We start from the raw sequence: 23,944 nt of genomic DNA, 5'->3' as shown, positions 1-23,944 counted from the left end.
CACATGAAAATATTCATAATTATTGCTTAGTTCTCTGCCTCCATTACAGCTCTAGGAAGTGTTTGAATTCACGTGGATTTTTAATTTCTGGGATTTCATTACAAACATTAAAAATGTCTCAAGATTTTTACATGACTCTAGAAAACCTCTGAAGGTTTTAGAATAGAGGGAGAGATGTGACATTCTGCAGCTTTGGTGTAACGTAGTGGTGGGTGCCATGCCTTTCTTTTTCTTTTTTTTTTTTAAAGGGCAATGAAATTGCTCTTTAAAATTTCATGAGCTCTTATCTCTACAAAGAGGGATTTGCTTGAACTGCTCCCATCATTTCAGCAGCTACTTCAGTCAGTGCATCTCTAAGGGCTGGACACCCCTGATCCAGTCATGGTCTGGGTATGCTGATGCAGGTTCCCTTCCAGAGGAATGTTCAGCAGCTTGGGTAGGCTCCTGGCTGACTTCTCCTCTTCTCTGGGGTTTACATAGCATGAAGTAGTCACGAAGGGTAATTCATATGTTGCCTCCTCCTGAGTTCAAACAGGGCTTTGGACTGTTCAGATTATGCTGAATCATCACAATAAACTATAGTATAGTTCTTTGGTTTAACACTTTGATGTGTAGGGAACTGCCTGTCAAATAGTCCAGTCGTACCTAGAGATTATGGGAATTTGGCCACCCACCAAAGAAACAGGCAGTGGGTATGTTTTAAATGTGCAGAGCTCATAACTTTACCTCGCAGCATGCCTTCGCAAGCAGTTTTTCCTTAAAATCCCGACTCTGAAATGTGTAGAAGGCAAGAAGAAGGTAGGCCTGCAGTATATCAATAAAGTCTTAAAGTTAGGGAAACGTTGAGTTTTATGATCAGCCAAAGATAGTCTTGGAAAGACATAGGAGAAGGTTTAATGTGGTAATAAATGCATTCTTAATGATTACTTACCAGAACTGTGAATAAAGAAGATCGAAAATGGTTTGATTAGTTCAGTTACCTATTTCCTGGTTTAGTGTTACTTCTTGATCAATACCCCAGAGCACTTCTACCAAACTTGTATCTTCCTTCCAGGATCAGTTAATTACTCATGAAATAGGCACACAGTGTATTTGATCTCCAACTCTCAAAAGTCTTCCCCAGGATAATAGAAAAGCCCATATCGTGTTCCTGGTTCTCCTTCATTTACATTGTACTTTCCTGATGAAACAGGCCCCTGAGAATCTGATGCTGTGCCTTGTATGGTTGTAGATACCATTTATGAAAAAAAAAAAATACATTGGACAAAATGCAATGTCAAACTAACGCAAATTGCAATTAATAAAATTTGTGGCAATGAATTTCAATCAAAAAGAAACTCTTTGATAATCTAATTTTGTTATCACTTATAATAGAATAAAACATGCCATGTAAGTATGTAGCTTCAATATAAAAATTAAAATGTCTGAAAAGTAAATCTAGTGCTGAGCAATCATGTTGATAACTAAAATTTTGACAGTTCAAAATGTTATCCCTTTTTGAGCCAGAAAGAAATCAGTGCCAAGACTGGCAGCATTCTCCAGAAATGCAAGCTTCTTACCTGGTTATAGTGGATGGTGAAAGTGTTTTTATGCAAGATGGTGGGAGTAGTATTTAGATGTTTACCACTTGGTAAACAATTGAGACAGCTGAATAGATGACGATAAAGGCTGATAGGTATTGGTGAGTCTGATGAGTGGTATCAGATAAATACTCGGCTATACTGTTTGCACGTCCCAGATCCGTTCAAGATTTGACATAAAATTGCTGTTGAGAGTATGTAAAGTAAACCCCAACTTTTCAGGCAGATGAGTCTTCCTTTTGACGTCTCGGTATCAATGAGTCATTCCATTATCCCATTAAAAACCAAGAGCAAGTCTAACTTGCTAAAACAGTCATGAAACCTCCCCAGGTGTTCAGCTGTGAGAGGCATTCACGTATTTTATTGACAACCTGGTAACAGAACAGGTAAAATGCTGGCTTAAGGTGTCATTTTATTAAGTGCTATCCTCAGTGAGTATTTATGATTGACCATTCTTGCAGCTGCATACACTGGGATTATTTTTAACAAACTGAGGAATTTTTCTTAAGTCTCTCTTTCTCTCTTTATATATGTATTGTGTATATATTCAGTCAGCATCAGTTCTCAGTGCTGGGATACAAGGAACCTATTCCAAGGAAATTCAGTTTTTAGGGCAAGAGGAAAACACCTGACAGCATAAATGAAAAACAGAACCTCTTTAGGCATGTGAAACAAACTGCCTTTTACTAAGCTTCTCTCATTTTCTTTTTGCACAGTGCTTGCTTAACAAATTGTAGTCAATAATCTGCCTCCTGATGGTTCTTTTTGTCTTAGATCTTCACCCTCTTTAAAACCATCCAAGTCTCAGTGACTACTCTGCACCTCTATGGCAGCACTAGTAATAATATTTTGCCCTGGAGTTAGTGATTTTTACAGCAAGCTCTCAAAAATCTTTCGGAAGTGCCTTTCAGAAGGGCCTTTTTTATAGGTAGCAAAACAGATGTATAGAGAGATGAAATGACATGGAAAAGATAACAATACATTTATGCCTCCCATTTCCTTGTCTCTTGCTGTGCTTACTCTGCATGATCTCTGCCTGACCTACAGGGTTTTTTTCTTAGTTTAATTCATTGAGTTTGTGGCTGTGAGTATATTGCTTTGCTTTTATCTCGTGTCTTCAGGCCATAACTCTTTATCTCCTGACTCAAAGCTGCAGGACTGAAGGCTGAAGCTGAATTTCTTTTTCTCTTCTCAGTGCTCTGATGCTCTGGAAAGAAAAATTGGCAGAGCTAAATAGCTGTCAAGGAGAAAGAACAAGACAAACGTAGCAGACCAAGATTTTCAAAATTGGCTAGTAATTTTAGATGCACTAATTTGGGGTGCACAGTTTGATAAAGGAGACTCATTTACAGCCAGGCTGCTGTAGTTTGGCAACCAAAATCATTAACATCTTTTGATAACCTTGGCTACCTTACTATTTTTTTAGACAACCTGATTTTAAACAGATAGCTAAAATGAAATTATATTAGAAAAGATAATTAAAGTCTCTTGGAAATGATGACTAATTTTATTGCTTGTGTAATCTGGTCTTAACTATAACAAGAAAAGTTAACCTTCTGGAAAAGGTTATTACTTGGCTTCTGACAAGCTAGCTTTTAATTTCTGATGTGTTTTAACTCCAGTTCAAGGGGTGGCTTTAAACAAAAGGCTCAGCTGCTGTTGGCTTTGTGTTGGAAACTGATGGGAGCTGCAAAGCTGTGACCGCAAGCAGACCTGGCTGGTGCTGGTTCAGAACAGGCAACAAGATGCCTGTCCCGGGAGCATCCTCCTAAGCGGCCCTGGGCTGAAAGGCCAGGCAGGTTTTGCAGGTGCAGAACTAGTTAGCCCTGGCCTCGCTGCCTCTCTCCTTGCTTCTGCCAAAGGGGGGGCTGCCTCAAAATCAGATTGCATCACTCCCGGGGGGAAGGCAGCATGAGCAGCAGAGCGGCTTCCTGGGGCATCTTCTTTAGTTTTCCTTGTGCTTTTGAAACCTCTTGAACCGTGTTTATATAGTCTGGAGACAGTAGTTGATGCATCATTCATATGTCTGAATAAAAATAGAAGTTATTTTATAACCTCATATATAATGTAATTCCTTATCTTAAATTCTAATCAAGCAGAGTTTGCCTAGTTGTACGTAAGAAAGCAGTAGGCTGAAATAGGTATTGCTGATTTATTTTTCTCCAAGAACTGATTTATCAGTTTCCGTTGCTCTGAATTTATGTTGAACTTTTAGGACATCTCCTCACATGTTACATTTCAGCAGCAGGAGTCAGTGACTGATTAGTATGCAGAGATCGTTTTGGTCCCGGTCTTGCTTAATAGTACTAACCTCAAAATAAAAAGTTAATTAGAGCAAGTAAAGTTATTAAAAGTGCCTGTGTGATTTAAAAGCTGAAGTCTACATTTTCAGGAGAGTCTTAGGCATTTTGGAAACCTGATTAAATTAAAATCCTTTATGAGGTTACATGAAAATAGGACTTTGGCTTTAAATCACGTTGGTGATTTTTAAAATCTTACTCAGTGTCTTTCATCATCTCACACAATAAACGGTAATCCTTCACAGGTTAAATTATCTTTATACCATTCATAACTATGGACAAGTGCAAGGACATCATCACCAACAGCATATATTTAGTCAAAATCCTTCATAGAACCCAAGAGCACTTCAGGTAACAGTTCATTTTAAACTACCATTATTTAGAAACAGACGAAGACACAAGCAAGTATTTTTTTCGTTGTAGGTCTTCACTGTCAGGAGAGACTCGTGGCTGTTTGTGTTATGGTAGAGGTTACATTTCATAGCCCAGATGTATAAATCTGATATACGCTGACACCCAGTGCATCGCAGGCTTAGGCAGGAGAAGAACAAGACGAGTCAGAGGGCTGCTGAGGGGAGGCACACTCAGGTGCCATTGTCCACATACCTCCGCATACACATTGTCCACATTGGCCCATAGAAAACTAGTTTGGTGTTGTCAGCCCAAGTACCAGGGAATAAAGTGTCCATAGGAGGCCCAGTTGCTACTAACTGGGATTCTTGTTGCTAAATCCTCACCAGAAAACCAAACACTAAACGAGCCTGGAGACCCATCTGTCTTTTCACCTACAGTGACTCTCTTCAGTGGGAACTGACTGCCCGCGCTTAAATTACAGTAAGAGATGCAAGACCATATGCATTTTCTTTTTGAAAGAACCTAATACACTGAATGGGATAATGAGTGATCTTCTGGCTGCCCTTGGTGAGGGGGATGAGATGCAGTGACAGGGGATGAAGGAGCTGCGAAGGACGTGGGACCACTTCTACTGAGGAGGCTGAGGGACATCTCAAGCCCTTCGAGTGTTTTGCTTATCTTCTGTGAAATCATCTTCAGACGCTTGTGATAGTTCAGATAGTATTGAATTCGTATTCTGTTTTACATGTACTATCTTGATCATGTAATACGTGATTAATGCAGCTCTGCCTGTCTCCCTTTTTCTACTTGTCTACAATATCCTTGGTATTTAAGACCAACCCTTATGTCAGCTTCTTTATTAAAGAATGTGCTGCGGAAATTATGCTAATTAAGCTGGAGTGTAATTATGGGCTAGAAAGATTATTTCACAGTCAGAATTGAATTGTTGTAGATAAATGTGCATTAACTTAATAGTGTGCAGCTAATTAGTTTTGCTATTTACTCATAGAAGTTAAAAAAAAGGATCTAATCAGTTATACAAAAGCTTGAGAAATGAATATATTGCAAAGCCAATGGGAAGCATACTCTGAATCTCTCTTTAATTATTGTTTTGCTGGAATTTTTCTCAGTTTTCCTATTCTGAAATTACAATGGGCACAAGTAGCTACTTAACATATTTAACTTTATTTCTACTTAAAATATATATTGTACAAGTAAAATGTATGGTTGCCAGTTTGGCAGTTACATATCTGTAATTCATACCAAAGTGACTACGACATCATTATGTCTTGTGCTCTCCACAGAAGGTAAAATATTTTAGATCTCATCATGTAGCAAATGAAGGTAGAGACTTTATTTGCTGTGCATATCTAACTTTATTTTTCATGTTCGTCAGCAAGCTGAAATTTGTGGTCAGTATGTTTTAAGGGAGGAAAGACCTATGCACTTACATGCTGGACACACATACACTAAATAACAGTTACAATATTGCAGTTGCATAGTCATGGTAAAGTGCTGAAAACCAAAGAAAGCTGAATTACTTTATTTTCCAAGTTCTATCTGGACCCCCGTCTGAAAGACTGAAATCCTTCAGGAGTTTGCCAACAAACATGTAATTTTGTATGTTCCAAAAGTACCTGTGTTTGCTGTACTTCTCAGACATCCATGAGTGTGAAAAGAAGGCTGCAGAACATTCTCCTTAATGTAAATTAGTATTAGCTTCTGGGAAATTCTAATATAGCCATTTGATTTGTGCATGTAAATTCATATATAGAAATTCTTTATAAGCCACCTGTGAGCATAACATTTCTTCCATGGACTTCAGAGTGAAAGAGACTCCAGTATAAATTAAAGTAGTTGTTAAGAAGTGCAGTCTCAAACTGAAGTGTGGTGTGCTCTGAGCTTCATCTGCAATGTAGCCTACAGAGCTTTGCTGTGTGATCACTTTTCTTTATGCTCAAATGAAAAACCGTAGAAGAGGGAGATACTTTTATGAAACAGAGAAAAATAATTTCAATAGCCCATATCGTGACTTTTCCACTAATAAATAAATAACGCCAGATATAATATCCTCTGTTGCAGAACAGTTCCACAGCTTTTCCACACTGAGTTTTAATGAAACTGGGTATCAGTTTCATTTTTATCAGGTTATATCAAGAACACACGGTCCTGTGTGAATTTGTATTTCCCATTAGAAGAAAACTTATGAACAGCAAGTATTGACACATACCTAAAAAAATCTCAGATTTTTCCCACTCCCAGCCTCCCCTTGTGCAAACAACATGGCTGAAAAATCTGTGAACTTCAATGTGTTTGAACTTGACTTTGAAATTTGCAGCAGCAATTTGAAATATGAATTTCAAAATCATACAGATTTGTCCGAAGATGACCAAAAATGCAAAATTACGGATATGTAAGAAACATATTTATTCTGCTTGCAGACACCAGTGGCTATTAAAAAAGGAATGGGGAAAAAAAAAATCAAAGTTTGCTTCTGTCATGTGTAACAGGCGGTTGATTGCCAGCCTAGACAGACAGCTCTTGTGTCTGTTCCATGCAAGCATGCTCGTGTCTTCCGTAAAGCAGGTTATGCTGTCCAGCCTTGGTCCGAGTGTATCTCGGGGGAGGAGAGGGAAGGAAATAAATGGTTATCAGAATGGGTTCAGTGTCTGTGAATGAGGGTTAATAGAGATGACTGGAACCACCTGTCATTACAATTGTTACCAGTCTAGCAAATGAACCCCCTATTCATTTTTGGGAACGTTCTACAGCAAAATCTAATTTCTTAAGTGGTAATCTAGTCAAAAGTGAATAGATTCATTTAGGTTACACGTGCTACATGAATTGCACATACTACAGAATCAATGCTTAAGTCTTTAACCACAGTTTAAACTACTTTGAATTATAAACATACCAGGAATTATTTTGTAAACAACTCGGATATCAGTTGCTTAGTTGCACGTAAGCATATCTGAGCTCGGTCGCTGAAGTCTGAGGCAGTCATTCATGTTAGAGCTATAGGTTGTAAATACTGGATGTTTTTATAGCTGGAGTCAGTGCTGTCAGCTGAACATATAGGGGACAGTTTCAAAGTCGGAGGGAGTGGCGTTGTCCTTTCAACTTAAATAAGGAAATCTGAGGGGAAGAAGGTCACCCAAAGTCTGAAAAGGAATTAGCTCCGAGGTGAAAAAGTGAAAAGTGCAATTCACTGTCTGTGCTTCTCACAGTTGGCAGAATATGCAGGATATCAAACACCGGCTAAATTCTTGGATCAGTGAAGGTAATGGGCACTGGAATTCAGTATATCAGATGAAAAATCCCACCCAGAACGTGTTGCATGGAAATAAGTATCATACAACTAAGTACCATACAACTAACTCATCGCTCTTCTGTAGGTAGCTGTACTTCCACAGGCTGAGGAAAGATTTTTGATAGGCTGAGACACATATTTTCCCTTAATATATTCTAGTTTCAAAGACCTCTTTAAGAAATCGATTCTGATTTCTAAATGACAGATCCTTGGCAGTATTTCTCTCATTCATTTATAAGGGCAATTGCCCTGAATCAATAGCATGATTATTTTCTGCAGTGGATTTATTAGATATATACAATGTTTCATAGTTCAGGTGGAAACATTTCTGCAGAAGTGCTGTGCAGAACAGTCTGCAACCTTACTCTTTTTGTAAAGGATAGAAAAGTCCTGTCCCAGTTGTAACCCAATAGGATGGCAACTAAGAGAGGGGCTGGTTTTCCCCATTCTAAGAATGTTTTTCTGTGAGTTGCATTTTACTGAGGTAAAACTAGCAAATATACATAGGAGATGTCTATTTTACATTTATTTAACATCTACAGCCTACTTCTGCCATAAACTGAGCGTCGTCCATGTAAAATATTTTTTCTCTGATTTGGCTTTTGCATTTTTTTTTTAGGTAAGACACGCTGTTCTTGGTCTGGTTTTGTTGCTGACACAGCAGTTGAGGGTTGCGAATTTCCCTGATGTTGTGCTGGTAGCACTGTTAGTCTTATCTGTCCAGTGACGAGCTTGTCATTCTTCTGCTGGCTTTTGTGTCATTGTGGAGACTCTGGGTTATCCTATGGCCCAAACAGAGAACAGAAACATTACCATGCGAGATACCCAGCTAGAAGCCATCCTTTCTCCTTTTACTCCTCCCTGCAAGTGCAGAAGTACAGCCTTGTTTTCTGATTTAGTACTCTGGAAAGGGGGATACGTATTAGGTTTGTTGGTGCTTTGAATAGAAGAGGAACATGATTGAAACACCCTGTTAGAAACGGATACAAGAAAAAAGTACCCTTTCTGAATGGATGTGTGTGACAAATCTTTTTTTTTTTTTTTTCCCCCACTTATAAACTAAAACTGTTGTTAGGGTCAACAAAATCTGAGATTGATTATAATTTCCCTACACGAGGCCATCTTTAGCTTGAGCAATGTATGCTGCAGCATACGTGCCAAGTAGCAGGAGACTTGCAGTCAGAAATTAGCTTTGATGGCCCAGAAGGTCTCTTCTTGCCCTGCACTCCCTGAAATACTGTCCAGATCCTCTGCATTTTTAAATTCTTGAAAACCTTTTGCGGTCAGCTAACAGTGAATCAGTGTATTCAGTTCAGAAAGCTGAAAACTAGGGCTGAGGATTTAATAGCGGCTCTTCTAACTTTTGCCGATTTTTTTTATTTTTCTCCTGTGAGAGGCGCATGTAAGCATTGTCTCTCTTTACCCATGCCTGACATGAAGATGATGGTATCTATGTACTGCATTAGGAGAGTTCCTTACAATTTCTTCCGTGCTTTGAAGTAGATGAAAGGCATGTGATGGGAAGTAGCAATAGTATTTGAGTGTCACTACTCATTACTAGTGGATATTTTTCCTTCCATCCAACACCTTTCCATTTGAGCAATTTTTTAACAATTTGACTCTTGTTATTGATCCCATGAACTTTCTGTCTCCTGAGTGTCAAGTATGTCTTGCATTATTACGTTGTTTTGGTGGTTGTACATTGAGATACATCAAGCTAGCATGCAGGAGACCAGCTTTTTCACGCTTAATGAAAACTGAAATAAAGGCAGCAAAGAAAAGCCATTAGTCTGTATTTCCCTTTGACAAGAAGATCAAATTCAAGTGCATTCATAGACTTGTACAGCTTGCAAGTTTAATGAACAGAATTAGTTCCTCTGCTTCTCTAAAAGATTGAATAGGAGTCTAGCTGTAAAAAAAGAGAATGAGAACAGTTTGTTGTTTGATTTTTTTTAATTCAGTATTAGAAATTTATGTGGGTTTTTCCTCTTGGCTTTTCAGACTTGGTGTTTGAGTGCTTCAGGGCAAATTCTGGGGCTTATCAATTTGTATGATATTTTGAGTCACCTTTAAGTTTTATTGTTTAATATTCATTATTTAAGCATCAAAAGATTGTCTACTTTGAAGAGTTTGCTGTGCTCAGAAAGACAGGGAGTGCTGCAAAGTGTTTGATAGATAAGAATGATGCCTGGGCATGTATGTATGTGTGGAGATAAGGTGAGAGTTGCTGCCACGCAGTGACAAAGTAAGCCAATAATGCACTCAATGGAGTAATCACTAAGGAATGAGATAGCGCAAGATATTTAGGATTAATACTGTCTAATATTTCAGATGGACACCCTTTCCTTGCCCCCACCCCAGCTGCAAAAAATATTTCTGCAGCTTGTGCTAAACTGTATGCACTGTTGGCATTTCCTATTGTCTGCTATTCGCACACATGGAAAATACCCAGTTTCTGGTTGTGGTGCTCCCTGCTTTCCCATGGCAGTCTGCAGGTTACCCGGATGGCGATCTACCCATGTTTTTTATTGTGGATAGGGAAACATCCAGTTTGATTGCTTTTTTATTTCCCCAAACCTGAAAAAGCTTGAGTTTTCATCATCCCTGCTGGAGAAGGGTAGAAGCAGTTCTTCTCTCACCGCCCTGCAACTCGGGAGATCTGCTGGGGCCAGAAGCTTGATCAAACAAAGAGAGCAACGGGGAGAGACAATCCATATGTTGTCACATCGGTTATCGTGAAACTCATTGTGCTTAATAACATGACATTAAAAGCTTCGACTGGAGAGAGGTGGAGTGCCCCAAAACCTTTTGGGAACTTTGTGGTGGTGGTTATTTCAAAAAATGACGTGGATGCTCTGAGACTTTCAGGGAGTATTGTGTGTGCCAGCTTCCTCTCCTGCAGATGAGCGTGGTTTGAATTGTTAACATTGGTGCTGCTAGGCTAATGCTAAATTGTTCCTGCTGCTTTTTTGTTCTTTTTTTTTATAACTGCAATGGTTAGGTGTCTTGATGTATGTGGGGAAATAAAATACATGTCTTCGTCTCTAAAGCGCTCCTCCCACTTTCGTAGGAAAATCAGGGTTTTGTGGAGTAACATTTGTTCTTTGGAAAGCATACATTTCTACATGGCCAGATGGGAGCAGGACCTCAAAAGCTTTTTTCTCCTGTTGTTGAAACACAGAAAGGTTTAAGAGCCTCTGAATGGGAACACTAGTTCTAGAAAAGGAGACGATTTTGATTTACAGGTCTCCAGAGACAGAGAATCTATCAAACCTCAGAGAAAGGCATTAAAGTAAATGACTGTGTTGACAAAGTAAGTCAATGACAGAGTCAAGGCTGGAATCCCTTAGGTCTGTCTACTGTTTTAACCTCCTGTCTATGTTTCCACCTTTCTGATCTAAGGAAAGCATATGCACACCTGTAACAGCTGTTCTGCTGCTGAGCAACATTTCACAATCTTCTGAAATCTTCCCTGTGAAGTGTGAACTCCTGTAGACAGAGAGAAGGACGCATAAGCTGGTCTCTCAGGGAAGGGTTAACTTGGCATATTTTCACAGCTGCAATGTATTAAGCTACTGTAAGGCCCTTCTGTAGTAGGGTGTCAGAAAAATGTTATGTGTTGCGGGGAGAAAGAAGATAAATTAGGCAGCTTAAAGACATCTTGATAGCTTACCTAATTTGCCTCTTACTCGCCTTTGCAGAAGCAGTCCCTGTATATGCAAATCCCTGCAGAGGAAGAGATAAAACAAAATTTTCGAGACTGTTTCAGCTGAACAGCCCCAAAAGATGAATGCCACTTTCTCACAAAAAAAACCCCTAAAAACCTAGACAAACCAAATAGTACAAATGGCAAAATTAAAGATATCCTAAAGCACTGAAGTCCCTAATTTTTCTCTGCTCCCCGCCTCACAGTCTAGAGGAGAGGTAACTTTATACCATCCACAGCAGGGTATGGCTACCTCAGGGCACAGGCCACTTTTTTCTGAAAAGCTCCCTCGCTGGGAGCAAGGGAATTAAATATGCATAGATCAGTGTCAATAGCATGAAAGATTATTTCATAAAGGTTCGTAAATACATTTCAATTAAAAACGCATTTGTAAATGAAATCAGGGTAACCTTGAGCAGGCAAGTCTTATACCTTTGAATGTAATCCTGTTGTATTGGAGGCGGTAACCTAGAGCTGTAAATAGTACCACATGGGTCAGCGTCATTAGATAGTCTTTACTCGGCTGTATTGTCTTTAAAATCTTTTCCTCTTAAGATGAAAATGTTCAAGAAATCTACAGACGGTTCAGCTCCAGACCATTTTTGTTATGTTGAAGTAGTTCTCATCTTGCCCCTTCACAAGCTCACTTCTTACGGTTTTCTTTCTTTAAAATCTAAATCACAGGTAGTAATGTAAAAACAGAAAAGTGATGCCTTATCGGAGAACATAGAGGATACAAAGGCAGAACTGCAGGACGGTATATTTGCCACTGTACAAGTCAGTTTTAGCCCTTTGCTGTATCGGAGAGGTGATTTTTTGAAGTGCTGGATTAGCCCTGAGACCTCAGGTTTATGGTTCTGTTAAAGACCTGGGACACGCTGAGCATCTCCATCGCTGCTTGGCAGAGCTGGGCAGGAATCCTGTGCGCCTGCCACAGCACATCCTCCTCTGCACCTCATTAGCAGACACAAAAACATTGTAAAAACCACATTTATGATGAATCTGTGTAAACACTACTACATGGTGGTTCTAGTTTAGGCCACATGGAAGCGTAAACCAAGGAAAATGTCATAACCCAAGAGCAGCATCCAGGTTTTCAGCAGGATTGCCAAATGTTTGTACAGCTGGTTTACATTCAGCTGTGCTAAATTTGAAATCTAGGGGAGACGTAAGCTACATGCTTAACTAAAAATAAAGTATATATTGAAGTGTAGTCAAATGTTGTTGACTGCTCATGTATTACACAGTTAAATATTTAAATGGTACATTGCCAGAATGTGAAGTGTTGCCCATTTGCGTCAGTGAAATTACTGATCCGGTAAAGTGGGTCCAGGTATGGCAGATAGTATCCTAACACTGCATACACTAACAGGTCGCAGTATACCTGGGTAAGTAGATCTGGTGTGTTACTCAAATGAAAATCAGTAACTGTTGGGCCAAGCACATCTTTCTAATGTTTGCCTGCTCAAGTGCTGACAAGCTCTGAAATCAACTTTTCCCGTACCTCAGGTGTCATTAGACTCTGTAGTGAAATGCTTTCCCCTCTTTCTGATTCCATTTGTATGATTTTTTGCGCGCAAATCAAATTTACAGTTGTGCATGTATTAAAAAAAATTAAGCAACCCAGCAATGAAGAGGTTATTGCAATCATTTTTTAATGTTACAAAGCCATTTGGCAAGCGCTCTGCTCTAACAACGGCAGCTCTGCAGAAAGTGTTGAGAACTCCATTAGAGGAAGAAGCAAATGGTGAAGATTTGTGAGATTCAAGAGGTGCAGGTTTGGTGAGAAGGGTACATTTGCCCTGATTGTGTGACACTGGATGCATTTGCATCAGTCATATGGAGCACCCCACACAGGCTGCAGTTTTCAGGTTGGAATAAACAATAACGTAGATGGATTTCTTTGTTTCATTAGAACTTACATTTTTATTCATAGAAGATACATCTACGGTGCCTTTTCTCTGTCCTTACTTCTGGTGCTTCCAAATTTAGCCTAAACTATGTAAGATTATTTTGTTCCCAACTTTTCCAGTAGTCTGGATTTGGTTTTATCTTTCTTGAAAGGACAAAGCAGAATTACCGGGAGCTCTCTGCTGGTAAGGGTTCATTGCTGCCCTAAGGGGTTTGTATTAGGCCCAAATCTGCTGTTACTACATCTTGTGGATATATGTTGTTCGTATCAGCGTGGGGCTGAAGATGAAGGTGGTCTTGCTTGTTGTTGTACACTTCTTTGGCCAAGTTTGACTAGAAGGGTTTTGAGGGTTTTCCAAGGCAAGTGGAACAGAGATCGACATCTCTGTATTTTATTTCCTAAAACTGTGTGCTAAAGGTACCCAGTATTCCTGTGCTACATTTTCAAAGCAAAGCAAAGAGGAGTTCTCCTCCTCTTAAACTGTAGCAGATCATTCAGACCGGGCTGACAATCTGTGTATATGTATGTGCTTGCATATGGTGAAGTATGTTTGAAAAAGGGAAAATACTTTAAGGAAATAGTTCAAATTTAACTCCTCATAAATAAAGTGTAATAAGTATGTGTTCACTTTTGTTTGACCAACTGTCATAGAATCACAGAAAGAAAATGAGGGAACGAGCTGTTAGATGGCTTCTTCCTCTTTAAATCACAGTCCTTGTCTGTGGATTATGTTTAGGTATTTTTGATTTTTGTTACCAGTTAAGTTTAACATCTTGTCTGTGCTCTCTTTAAATGTACTAAGATAAAGTCCTTAGAGAGGGATTCCTATAGTATTGGTATATTCCTTTCCAAATATTTTTAATAGAAGTAAATTTCTCCCTTTAAACATGGGAGGTAGTTCTTTCTTTGATCTTCTCTTGGCTCGTCATTAGCTCGCCTTGTGTTTGATCCTGAACTACATGTAGGTTGTTTTTTCCTAGCACTAGCAGAAAACCATTCTCACAGCTCTCCTTTCAGAAACGAGGCAAAAAAGATTTTCAGGCTTTATCTATTGATTTGGGGGGGAGCAAACAGAAGGGTATATCTCTGTAGGCATAAGTTCAGCAAAAACTCTTGTAGACTGGCACTAGCAATGCCACAATATGTATGAGTTAGAAATCTAGGAAAGATTCTCCTTAGCTCAGATTGTATTGTCTTTGCCTTTGAGCGCCACTTCATATATGAAAACCTCTCCTTCACCAGTCTTAAGACTGTCTCACATATACACATGCGTATTAAGACAGGCAGGCGCATACAGACCAGTCTGGTTTAAGCATACACTTTTGTAATAAATACATCTAAAAATTATGCATTCTCTTACTTTAATAAATGCTTCGTGGTAGTTCAGTCTTTGTCAAGCATATGGTTCTTTATAGCAGGCATCTTCACAGCGCTGCCTTTGGGGAATGCTGCTGAGACAGGAATGGCTCTGGGTGTCAGTGCTTGCCTGTGCCAACTGCTTGATCAGATGTGATCTGCTCTAATAATGTAAACCAGAAATAAGAATGCAAGCTCTCGTGAGATTCACTGTGACCAATGGATGGAGAGTAGACAGAGCCATCACACCTGCTTCTCCAATGCTGTGTAGGAGCAATCTGTATCCTTAGTTACCAGCTGGAGACCTGTGCTTTTAAAACTCATTTTGTAGCCTTTTTAAAATCAGTGCAGATAGAGATGTAACAGGAATTTTGGTTTTGCTTTTCTGTGTGTCGTCAGCATTTGCAGTAGCAGAAAAAGAAAATTCTGGCATAATTCAAGCAAATGTTCAGATGCAGTACATACTCTGTATTCAGCAGCACCTTTAAGTGATCCCACGTAGCCAGTGCACTCAGCTGTGTTACTAAAAAGCTCTCTAAAGTCTGCATCTCCTTTATTTTCTGACACGTGTATGTGATACGACATCAGGAGCAGGGATTGGTTTCAATGCAACACTTGCCTTACCCAAGTCAGCCTGGATTTCTTGGTGCTACTGCTTCTGCTGCTCAGATTCAGAGTTGTTGTGTCTCATGTCCAGCTCTTCAGTTGTTCACAGATAAAATGTAGCCTATTGTGATAGTCTAGGCATCCATGTTGCCAGCTTACATATAACTCAGCATTCCCCTTTGGGTCCTCTTCCACCCCTGGAACAGTAGCCTGCTGTAATCCATGGAACATCTGCCTTAGTCACCACTTCACACTAAAACCGTCTGCAGGATTCAAAATGAGATCAATCCTACATTCCTAGAGCACAGTTTCCATCAAAGAAAGAAGGTGGAACACCTTGGCATGCTTTGGACAGTCTCCTCAGATGAGGATGCTTCCTGAAAATAATGCACTTTTACAACCTGCCAAAATATTTGCAGTGCACGGCAAATGCTGCTTTCCAGCCAAAGCTGTGAAGTTCTTGCACAGCTGTGATTCCCTTGTGGAAAAGCCCACACCACCACCAGAAGCCTTTAGCTGACGTGAACAGCTTAGTGTTGGTATTCCAAGGGGAACAGAGGCAATAGCGGAAGATCTTGAATGTACAGATGCTAGCTTACTCTTCATTTTTGGATCAACTACACAGATACTGTTTGATAGTTTTCTCAAAAATTGCATGCCATGCACCTCCTCAGATTTACTTCAGCCTTCTGGTTTGTTTCACCATCTGTGTGGATCGCCTCGCTCAGATTTTGTAAGCATGGGGATGTTAATAAAGGACACAGGCTTAGCTAGTGTTTGTTTAGGATATTCACTACAGTTTCAAATTTTGCTTAATTCTACTTTATAATTTTACTAGGGGTTGGATCCTCCTAAGTTGCCAGTTTAATTAATTTCCATATGGCACAATATCAGATGTTTCACAGAAATGGAGGTAGATTTGATTTTCGTTATCCTTCTCCCTTCCTTTAATCTGACCCTTATCTTCATCAAGTACTGACCCTAATAATGCTTTTTGTTGGTAGGCAGTAAAAGATATTTTGCTATCTAATTTCAGTTACCTTTCCAGGGTGCAACCCAGTTTATTCCAGCTCTTGACTTCTACAACATACCTTCCTTCCCTACTAGTTTTTTTCACTTACCTTTTGTTTGGCGCTCTATTTTAATATGGGTTTTTTTGACATATAGGTATGCTTGGAGCCATGGCGTGAAAGTTCCCCCACATCTATGCAAAATGTTCCAGATAGTTTTGTACCTTTGTCTTCAAGAAATTCCAGTCCTCCTCCCTTCTCAAGACCTCTGCCGGTTGACTTCATTAAGTAGCCTTCCTAACTTTTCAGAATTAAGCCAAATTAAAAAAAAAAAATCAATATTTAAATTTTTCAAGTAAGTGTTATTAATAGAGCTGCAACCTTGCTGTTCTTAAAAAAAAAAATCCTCTCTTTCTCTAGCTTGCTCTTTTCCCCACCTATAAGAGACTTCTATAAAACAAATGAAAAATTTAAACCCCTGGAAACTAGTTCTTCTTGCCCTGAAGGCTGCTAAAATTATCACAATTATTCAAGCAGCCTTAATTGTTGACAGAAGTTTTTGTTTGTTTTATATAGCTACCGTATTTCATTTAGAAACTACTAAAAATATAATGATCTTAGAGACAATCTGCTTGAAATGACAATGTATACTGGGGCTAAATTTTTACACTTTTTTTCCTGCTGTGTTCGTTATCTCTTCTAAAACTGGTTACATGACAAAATCAGTATTCAGTGCTAAGGGTTTCTTTTCTGAATTAATTTTCTACTTACGTCCAATGTGCACAGAACCATTTCCATCAAGTATTCATACATCACTTCTTTGCTAACTTTTCTTCTGGGAGATCAGAGGGGAAAAGTAGGCACATATGTTTGTTTCATATGTAAATACCATGTCAAGACTGCAGGTTCATCAGAACAATTAACTGTACCTTTGATGAGGGGACCTTTTCCTATTGCCCCCTCGCTGCCTCTTCTGGCCTGGATTCCAGGACGAGAGGAAGAAGAACCTGAGCTGTTTGTCAGGCTCCATGGTGTACTACTGTAGATAACGGACTTTTTTTTTCTTTGTTTTCTGTTCAACTAATACACATATTATGAAGGAGGAAATTTTCTTTGGGAGAGAATTTGGTGATAGAAGTTCCAACACTTTGAAGTATAGTTATTTGGTGTAAAACAACTCACTTCAAATGTTCCCCCTTGTTGTCTTGTCATACAAGCTGTTTTCTTCTGGTATTTTGTGTCTTCTCCAAGATACCAACACCTGCACTTGGCATCTAGGATTGAAAATGAGAATAAATTAGAAGTGGAGCTAGGTTAATTAATTTGTCCTCAGTAAGGTTGGTGGGTTGGGTTTTTTTATTATTTTTTATTTTTATTTGAAAATACTTTCTGGAAAATGTCTATGGTTGGCTGAGAGCCATGTATGTAGGAGGCAGGTCCAATGTGTTTGAAGAACCTGTTAACACGTTAACATGGTTAACTGTAAGAAAGTGAGTCCCCATCCCTGGAGGTATTTAAAAGACGAGTAGATGAAGCACTTAGGGACATGGTTTAGTGGGTGGTGGTGTTGGGTCGATGGTTGGACTCGATGATCTTAGAGGTCTTTTCCAACCTCAATGATTCTATGATTCTATGATAAAGCAAGAACAAGAGGAAGCTAACACGTCAAATAACATTGTTTCTGTCACCTCTGTCAATTTATGATTTGTTTATGGGGTTGTGCTGCCCATTCTTAAACAGAAGTAAGTGCTTAACCAAAGAATCACTTCCTTTTCACCTGTTAACAGAGTCACAGTAAGCTGGTATGCACAGAAGATGTGGTGTTTGCCATCTTCGGCTGCCCGAAGTTTCTGGCCTTCCCTGATACCTTTTACAATGTTGTCTGACTTTTCAAAATATCAATTCAATGTTAAGATTTTTCTGAACATATGCAAAAGGTCTCTCGTAGAAGCTTCCCAACAGTCTATATCATCTCAAGATTCATTGGAATAGTCCATATGTGATTTATTATTACATCTTCATGGTTTCTTTGTATTAAACACTTAATGTGAAATTCAGTATTCATTTGTTAACATCTGTTTTGTCAGAAGAGAAATAGCCGATGAAATTCTAAGTGTATTTTTTTGCATCTCCTATTTATATTCTGGATCTTCATAAAGATAGAACTGTAATGACAACTCTCAATTTAGCAAACATCCCCTATGAGAAGAGAACAGACAATACCTCATTATTATTGTAAAATGAGTCTTGTTTCAATGAAATGTCTTGGAGAACTGTTGTACTTAAAGTGTGATGCCTGATTTTACTTGAGACAGACTACAGAGCTACTGTAAGCGTTACTCGAACGCAGGTGAATTCTCCCAGTGATGCACATACACTTGGCCTCAGTGCAGCAGAATCCCCATAACTCGGGAAGGAAACAAATGATCAGGAATATTTTTTTCAAATATTATAGCTGGACTCCGCAACAGCTCTTGTGGGGTTTTTTTGGCAATGAACTCCCAGGTGATCACGGTAACCGCAACAGAGAACCTACAACCTTTTTCACAAGTCACCTCTTTCCCCTAATTTCCCTCTATTACCTTGTACGTGTAGCATTAGATGGAAGATGGTGAAAATACTTACATGGCACAAAAAATTAGCTCTTGGGGAAAAGGCGTGTGAGAATTAAGTATCTCATGCAGAGTGGCTGTGTGCATGTCTGGCTCTTGGGACACAAAGTCCAAAGCCATTTTCATGAATGATTTTACCCTTAAACACAGAGGGGAAAAATTTACCTGAAGTGACAGGTTGACTTTAAGTTCAGTTCTGGAAGCTGCAGAATACCTGCCGAGATATGTTCTACACACTTGGATTTGGTTGTTTCATTTGATGCTAATGGTGTTTCATGCTTTGTTGGATTAAAGAAAAGTGCAAAGACCGAGTCTTTGTATTTGCCTAGCTGCTTTCGATTGAGTAGTATGAATGAAGATTTAAAAGTAACCCGATGTATAAGTGTGTATCGTATAATTGTAAAATTACGGAATCACAGAAGGGCTGAGGTTGGAAGGGACCTCTGGAGGTCGTCTGGTCCAACGCCCTGCTCAAGCAGGGCCAGAACTGTATGATAGTTTACATTGAGCATGGACCATATCTGGAAAAAATAAACCAAAAGACAAAATAGGTCATTGCTTTCTATATAAGACAGCAATTTATATCAAATAAAAATTGCAGTAGGTAAAAAGGACTTTTTGACAAACTAGCATTTCATAGCAAACCATTTATGGTTCTGATTCTAGCCTCCACATTTTAATTTTAATAGAGAAAGTGTAATGGTACGAGCATGTATCTTCTTTCTTTTCTTATATTAAGATTTCATACAGCCATTTTTATTTAGGAAACTTCAGCAGTTAGAGACCTAATTCCATAAAGCTATTTACTCTAATTATACTTTATATAACCTTTTTTTTTCCCAGAGAAGTACAGTTTAAAATGAAAAATAGCTTCATATTTGATTTAATGTTTGCTTTGAAATTAAGGGGGGGGGGGGAATCAAGATTTTACTTAGACATTTCTTTCTTCTTTGTTGGCCCAACTGTTGCCACATTTATCCACTAATAGCAGAATTTTTGATAAATCTTTCTTGTTTGTTTTTGCACAGAGAGTTTGGATGGCGAGATCCAGAGCTTCCAGAAGTTATACAGATGTTACAGCATCAGTTTCCCTCAGTACAGTCCAATGCTGCAGCCTACTTACAACACCTCTGTTTCGGAGACAATAAAATAAAAGCAGAGGTAAGATTTATAAACCCTTCTTTCAACAGTGATGCTGTCCGCCATTTATCATCACCAATTATTTATATGTACTTTAAAAACTTACAAAAGAAATCATGTATATATGTCTGGACCCATTTTACTCACGCTTTCACTTAAGTGATTTGTTACCGTTAGAGAAAGTAAAAAATGCATAAAATATTATTGACACTCTTTTTTTTTTGTTTGGTTTTGAATATTTTGATCAATTGCATACCATTTAAACACTGTATCAGTAGTTGTTCAGTAAACAGCTAGTGGTATAGTCTTGATCCCACTGAAGCATACGGGCATTTCCTTAGGATTTTCAGAGAAATATGTTTGGACACTAAATACAAACACAGAAGATGAAAATTAAGCAAAATGATTCTGAATCAAAGCCTGCTTTAATGTATAATTGTGTGAATAGAGTTTAATTTCACTGGTTTGCAGCTTGAACGGTGATCGTTGGTCTGTGATCTTGAAATTCAGTGCGGATTGTATCTAAAATTCAAACAGCAATGTAGACTTTGTTCTGTACCTGTAGCTGATCGGTACTTCTTGCTTGCTTGTTCCCTGTGCTTAATGGGACCAGTTCAGCTTTTGGCACAAGTTAAAACAGAAGGAAGGCAGCTCCGGGGATCTGACAAACACACAGGAGTCAATTAAAATTGAATGAGTGAAGCTGTTACCAGCCCCAGCTGCCTCCCCTGGCTCTCTCGGAGATACTGCTAATCAGGGACATGTGTTGTGCACATAAATCTGTGCCTGTACTGGCATCTTTTAGCCTGGCACGTAAAGGTAAACTGAGATCAGGATCTGCTACTGCTTATTTGTCAGAACTGTGCAGTGATGCTGGCTTGCTAGTGCTTCGTTATCCTCACCCTCAGCACATACCACTCCGTGGGTCTATCTGGCTACAGCAGCTTTCCCTTCTAGGCTTTTTCATGCTGAGGAAATTCCCGAGTGAGTAAGTAAGTATGTGGTCTGCTGGCACTGGCAGAACTGCACTGGTTGCGTGCATCACCTCAAACATCGTAGAAATAATAATAAAAAATTTACATGAATGTTAAAATAAAGAATGTTTTTGCTCTGGGAAAGAGAACTCTTGTTATAGGTATTGCTGAAAATTTTAAGTGCGCGCTCTCCCCATACTCTTTTCTCATCCTTATTCACAAATTAGTTTTTCAATAAAAGAATTGATTAATCTCTGAAAAAGGCAGTTAAATGATTGGAGCAATTTATTCATTGTACAACCTGTGCTTCCTCCTGTTAGCCATAGATTGAGAGCCCTTAGGTAGCTATCACATTTGAGAGAAGATGGTTTGATTTTTGTTGCTAACCATTTAGGGAAAAAGAAGACTGATTGTTGTTGATCTAACCCATCCCACTAGGACATCAGCCTTTGTAAGCTTCAGGCTCACGAGCTGGAAGGGTGAAGGTAAGTATATAAAACAATAGAGCACTAGGCAGCTCTCTGAGCTTCTTCTCTGAAAAAGGATAACAGATAAATTGAGGATTTCCCCCCTTCATTTGTTATTATTCAGGGCTTTGATATATTCCTCACTCCATAATACTTAAACTATCTTTGGAAACAAGCCAAAATACTTTTTTTTTTTTAAAAATCCACCTGAGAATATGCTTTCAGATTTCTGGCACTGTGGATTTTTCTAAGATGACAAAAAATGAGATGTACTGTCTACTTTTCTAATGCTCTGTAGAGCTTTTTAGACTAAAGCATCCAACATTAGCAAACTATTTTATCTCTGTATCTATCTACCAACCTATAGTTATTTAATTATAGGTCCTGTTGTGTTTAGGCCATGATTCAGGAGAGCACTTAAACAGTTTCTGTGTTTGTTTATTGGAATCAGGATCTACCCAAAGGGATCGGGAGTGCGCTTGAGCTCTCCACTGAATACGAATTTCTTGAGGATCCTTTTGTGTGAGGAGTTCAAAATCCTGTCAATAAGGGGATATCACAGCAGATATCCCAGATTCTTGCTAGGCTTATACCCAGCCAGAGGAACTTGAGTGGTGCTGTTGAACCCACCTGGGACAACTCACGTGCTGTTAAGGGTGTGTCTGAATTATGAGTTAAACGAAGACCTAAATAATAGGAACTGATACCAAAATTCACTCTTCTGCAAAGTATTTGTCTTGCCATTGTGTGTTGTGGCCAGTTCTCCTCTGTATGAGAACGACCACATTTAAGATCCGATTCCTTCTTCATGGAAAGCAGGGCACTAGTTCTGCTGCACGCGGTCGCAGGGAGATGCACCAGCTCAGACACAAGGTGCAGGGAAGAGAAGCACCTTGACACATCCTAATTTTTATTTTCCTTGCAACCTCTTGTCAAATTAGTAATTACAAATTTTGGAAGTCCAACTGTAAGTTTGAGATTACAAAGCTGAAAAATTCCAATTCTTTTGAAGCACAGAAAACTGTGCTCTTTTACCAAATGCCTAGCTTCAACATAGCAAATGACTTGGACTAAAGAAAGAAAATTGTCCTGGTGGTCTTTCAAACCCTGGAGAAAGGACAAACATAGGAACGTGTACAGTAGCAAAACTGCTGGTATTTCATACGCCTGACAGGCACTGAGGAAAAAGCAAACTGAATTCAGTAAATAGTGTTAATGTGTAACATGCACCTGAACATACGCATGCACACATGCACAGAATTAATAACATTATGCAACAATTTATTTACTGGTTGCATTGAATTTGAAATGTAATACAGTTGTTAAAATTTCAACTCTGGAGTTATCTGACAGAAAAAAAACAACATTCATTTACCTTTATCACTAACGAGCATCAAATTGTCACCCTGCAATTAATGACTATTTTATCCAGAGTTTCTGGAAATAACTGTCCTGAAATACTTTTTTTGATTCTTTTAAGCATGATTTATACTGTATTGCCTACCAAAAAGGTGATTAATGATCTGTCGTCTGAACCTGACCATTCTTTCAATCTTCCAGTTTTGTTTTTGTATAGTTGTAACCTTGTCATAAGGGTTTAGTAGGATTTGTATAAAATTTCTCCTCGTGTACTTGGTACGACAAAGGCCTTTATATTCCTTTTGAGTAGAACAGCGTCAACTAAAAGTTAGACAGAAACGGAAAATAGTAGCTATGACTGTATGCATTTCTGACATTCCTGACACCTTTTATGGTCTTGCCATTACGTTTTTCTCTTCTAAAATATTTTAATTTCTGTGGCTGAAGTGTGGAACACTACCCCTTGCTTCCTCTGTCCCCCCCAAGAAAAGGAAGTGGAAATACTCTATAGAAGACAACTATGAAAAAGAAATTCAGTCAAAAACGTTTGAAGTATGGCTAGGGAAACGAGAGATGTTTTTCCTTTCATGACCATGTTCTTTATGGTAGGTGTTATTTCTAAAACACGTGTTGATCACAGGCGTACTTCTGAATTTGATGACATCATTCTAAATGTACCTTTGTTGCTACATAAGCTTAAACATCCTGCTCAGTCTTTTATGTAGCAATTCTCTCAGACCAATGAGGTCTGCAAATGCCCTTCTCTAACTTAAAGGACTTTCAAACAAAGCTAGTAACTGCTTATGTTAAGATGCCCCAGGCTGGCTACTAAGGTGTCAGAAGTCATTTACTTTTTCACAAAAAAACTTCTAGAGTGAATTAGGTTTTATATTTCTGGTAGAATTTTTATTTTTCCCCTTCCAGCCCTGAACATACCAGTACAGTGATAGGTAAATGCGATAAACACTGACCGTTGATAAAGATGGTGTTGTTATTTCTTGCAGATGCTGCCACTTCTATGCTGCTCAAAACCATTCAGTGCTAGTCTTTATTTAAAAGTATGATTGTAACTGCTGCTCTTACCTGAAAGTTTTCCACAAGTGCTACTTCTGAGTCTCCTTAAGCATTGCTGACTGCAAGGCAGGCACTACATCTGCTGTCAGTAGCGCTTCTCATTCTCTACCTTTATTCCCTGCGCTTGGTGCTTAGGTGGTGCGGCAGACATTAGAATGGAGTTGAAGAAATTGGATTAATTTTG

General features: G+C 38.8%; 1 protein-coding gene across 4 annotated transcripts in view; it reads left to right on the top strand.

Moving 5' to 3' along the window:
• The window catches only part of CTNND2 (catenin delta 2), a 698,912-nt gene that overhangs the window by 498,324 nt on the left and 176,644 nt on the right, over window positions 1-23,944 (top strand). For all 4 annotated transcript variants that reach the window (XM_076330343.1, XM_076330344.1, XM_076330346.1 and 1 more), the window contains one exon: window positions 19,775-19,907. In XM_076330343.1, coding sequence (XP_076186458.1) covers window positions 19,775-19,907 — 133 coding nt within the window. The remainder of the gene's footprint in view (window positions 1-19,774; window positions 19,908-23,944) is intronic.

The sequence above is a fragment of the Aptenodytes patagonicus genome, chromosome 2 (genome assembly GCF_965638725.1).
Source record: "Aptenodytes patagonicus chromosome 2, bAptPat1.pri.cur, whole genome shotgun sequence".
Classification (NCBI taxonomy): domain Eukaryota; kingdom Metazoa; phylum Chordata; class Aves; order Sphenisciformes; family Spheniscidae; genus Aptenodytes; species Aptenodytes patagonicus.
The sequence above is the reverse complement of the archived record's forward strand: the minus strand, read 5'-3'. Positions and strand labels throughout refer to the sequence as shown.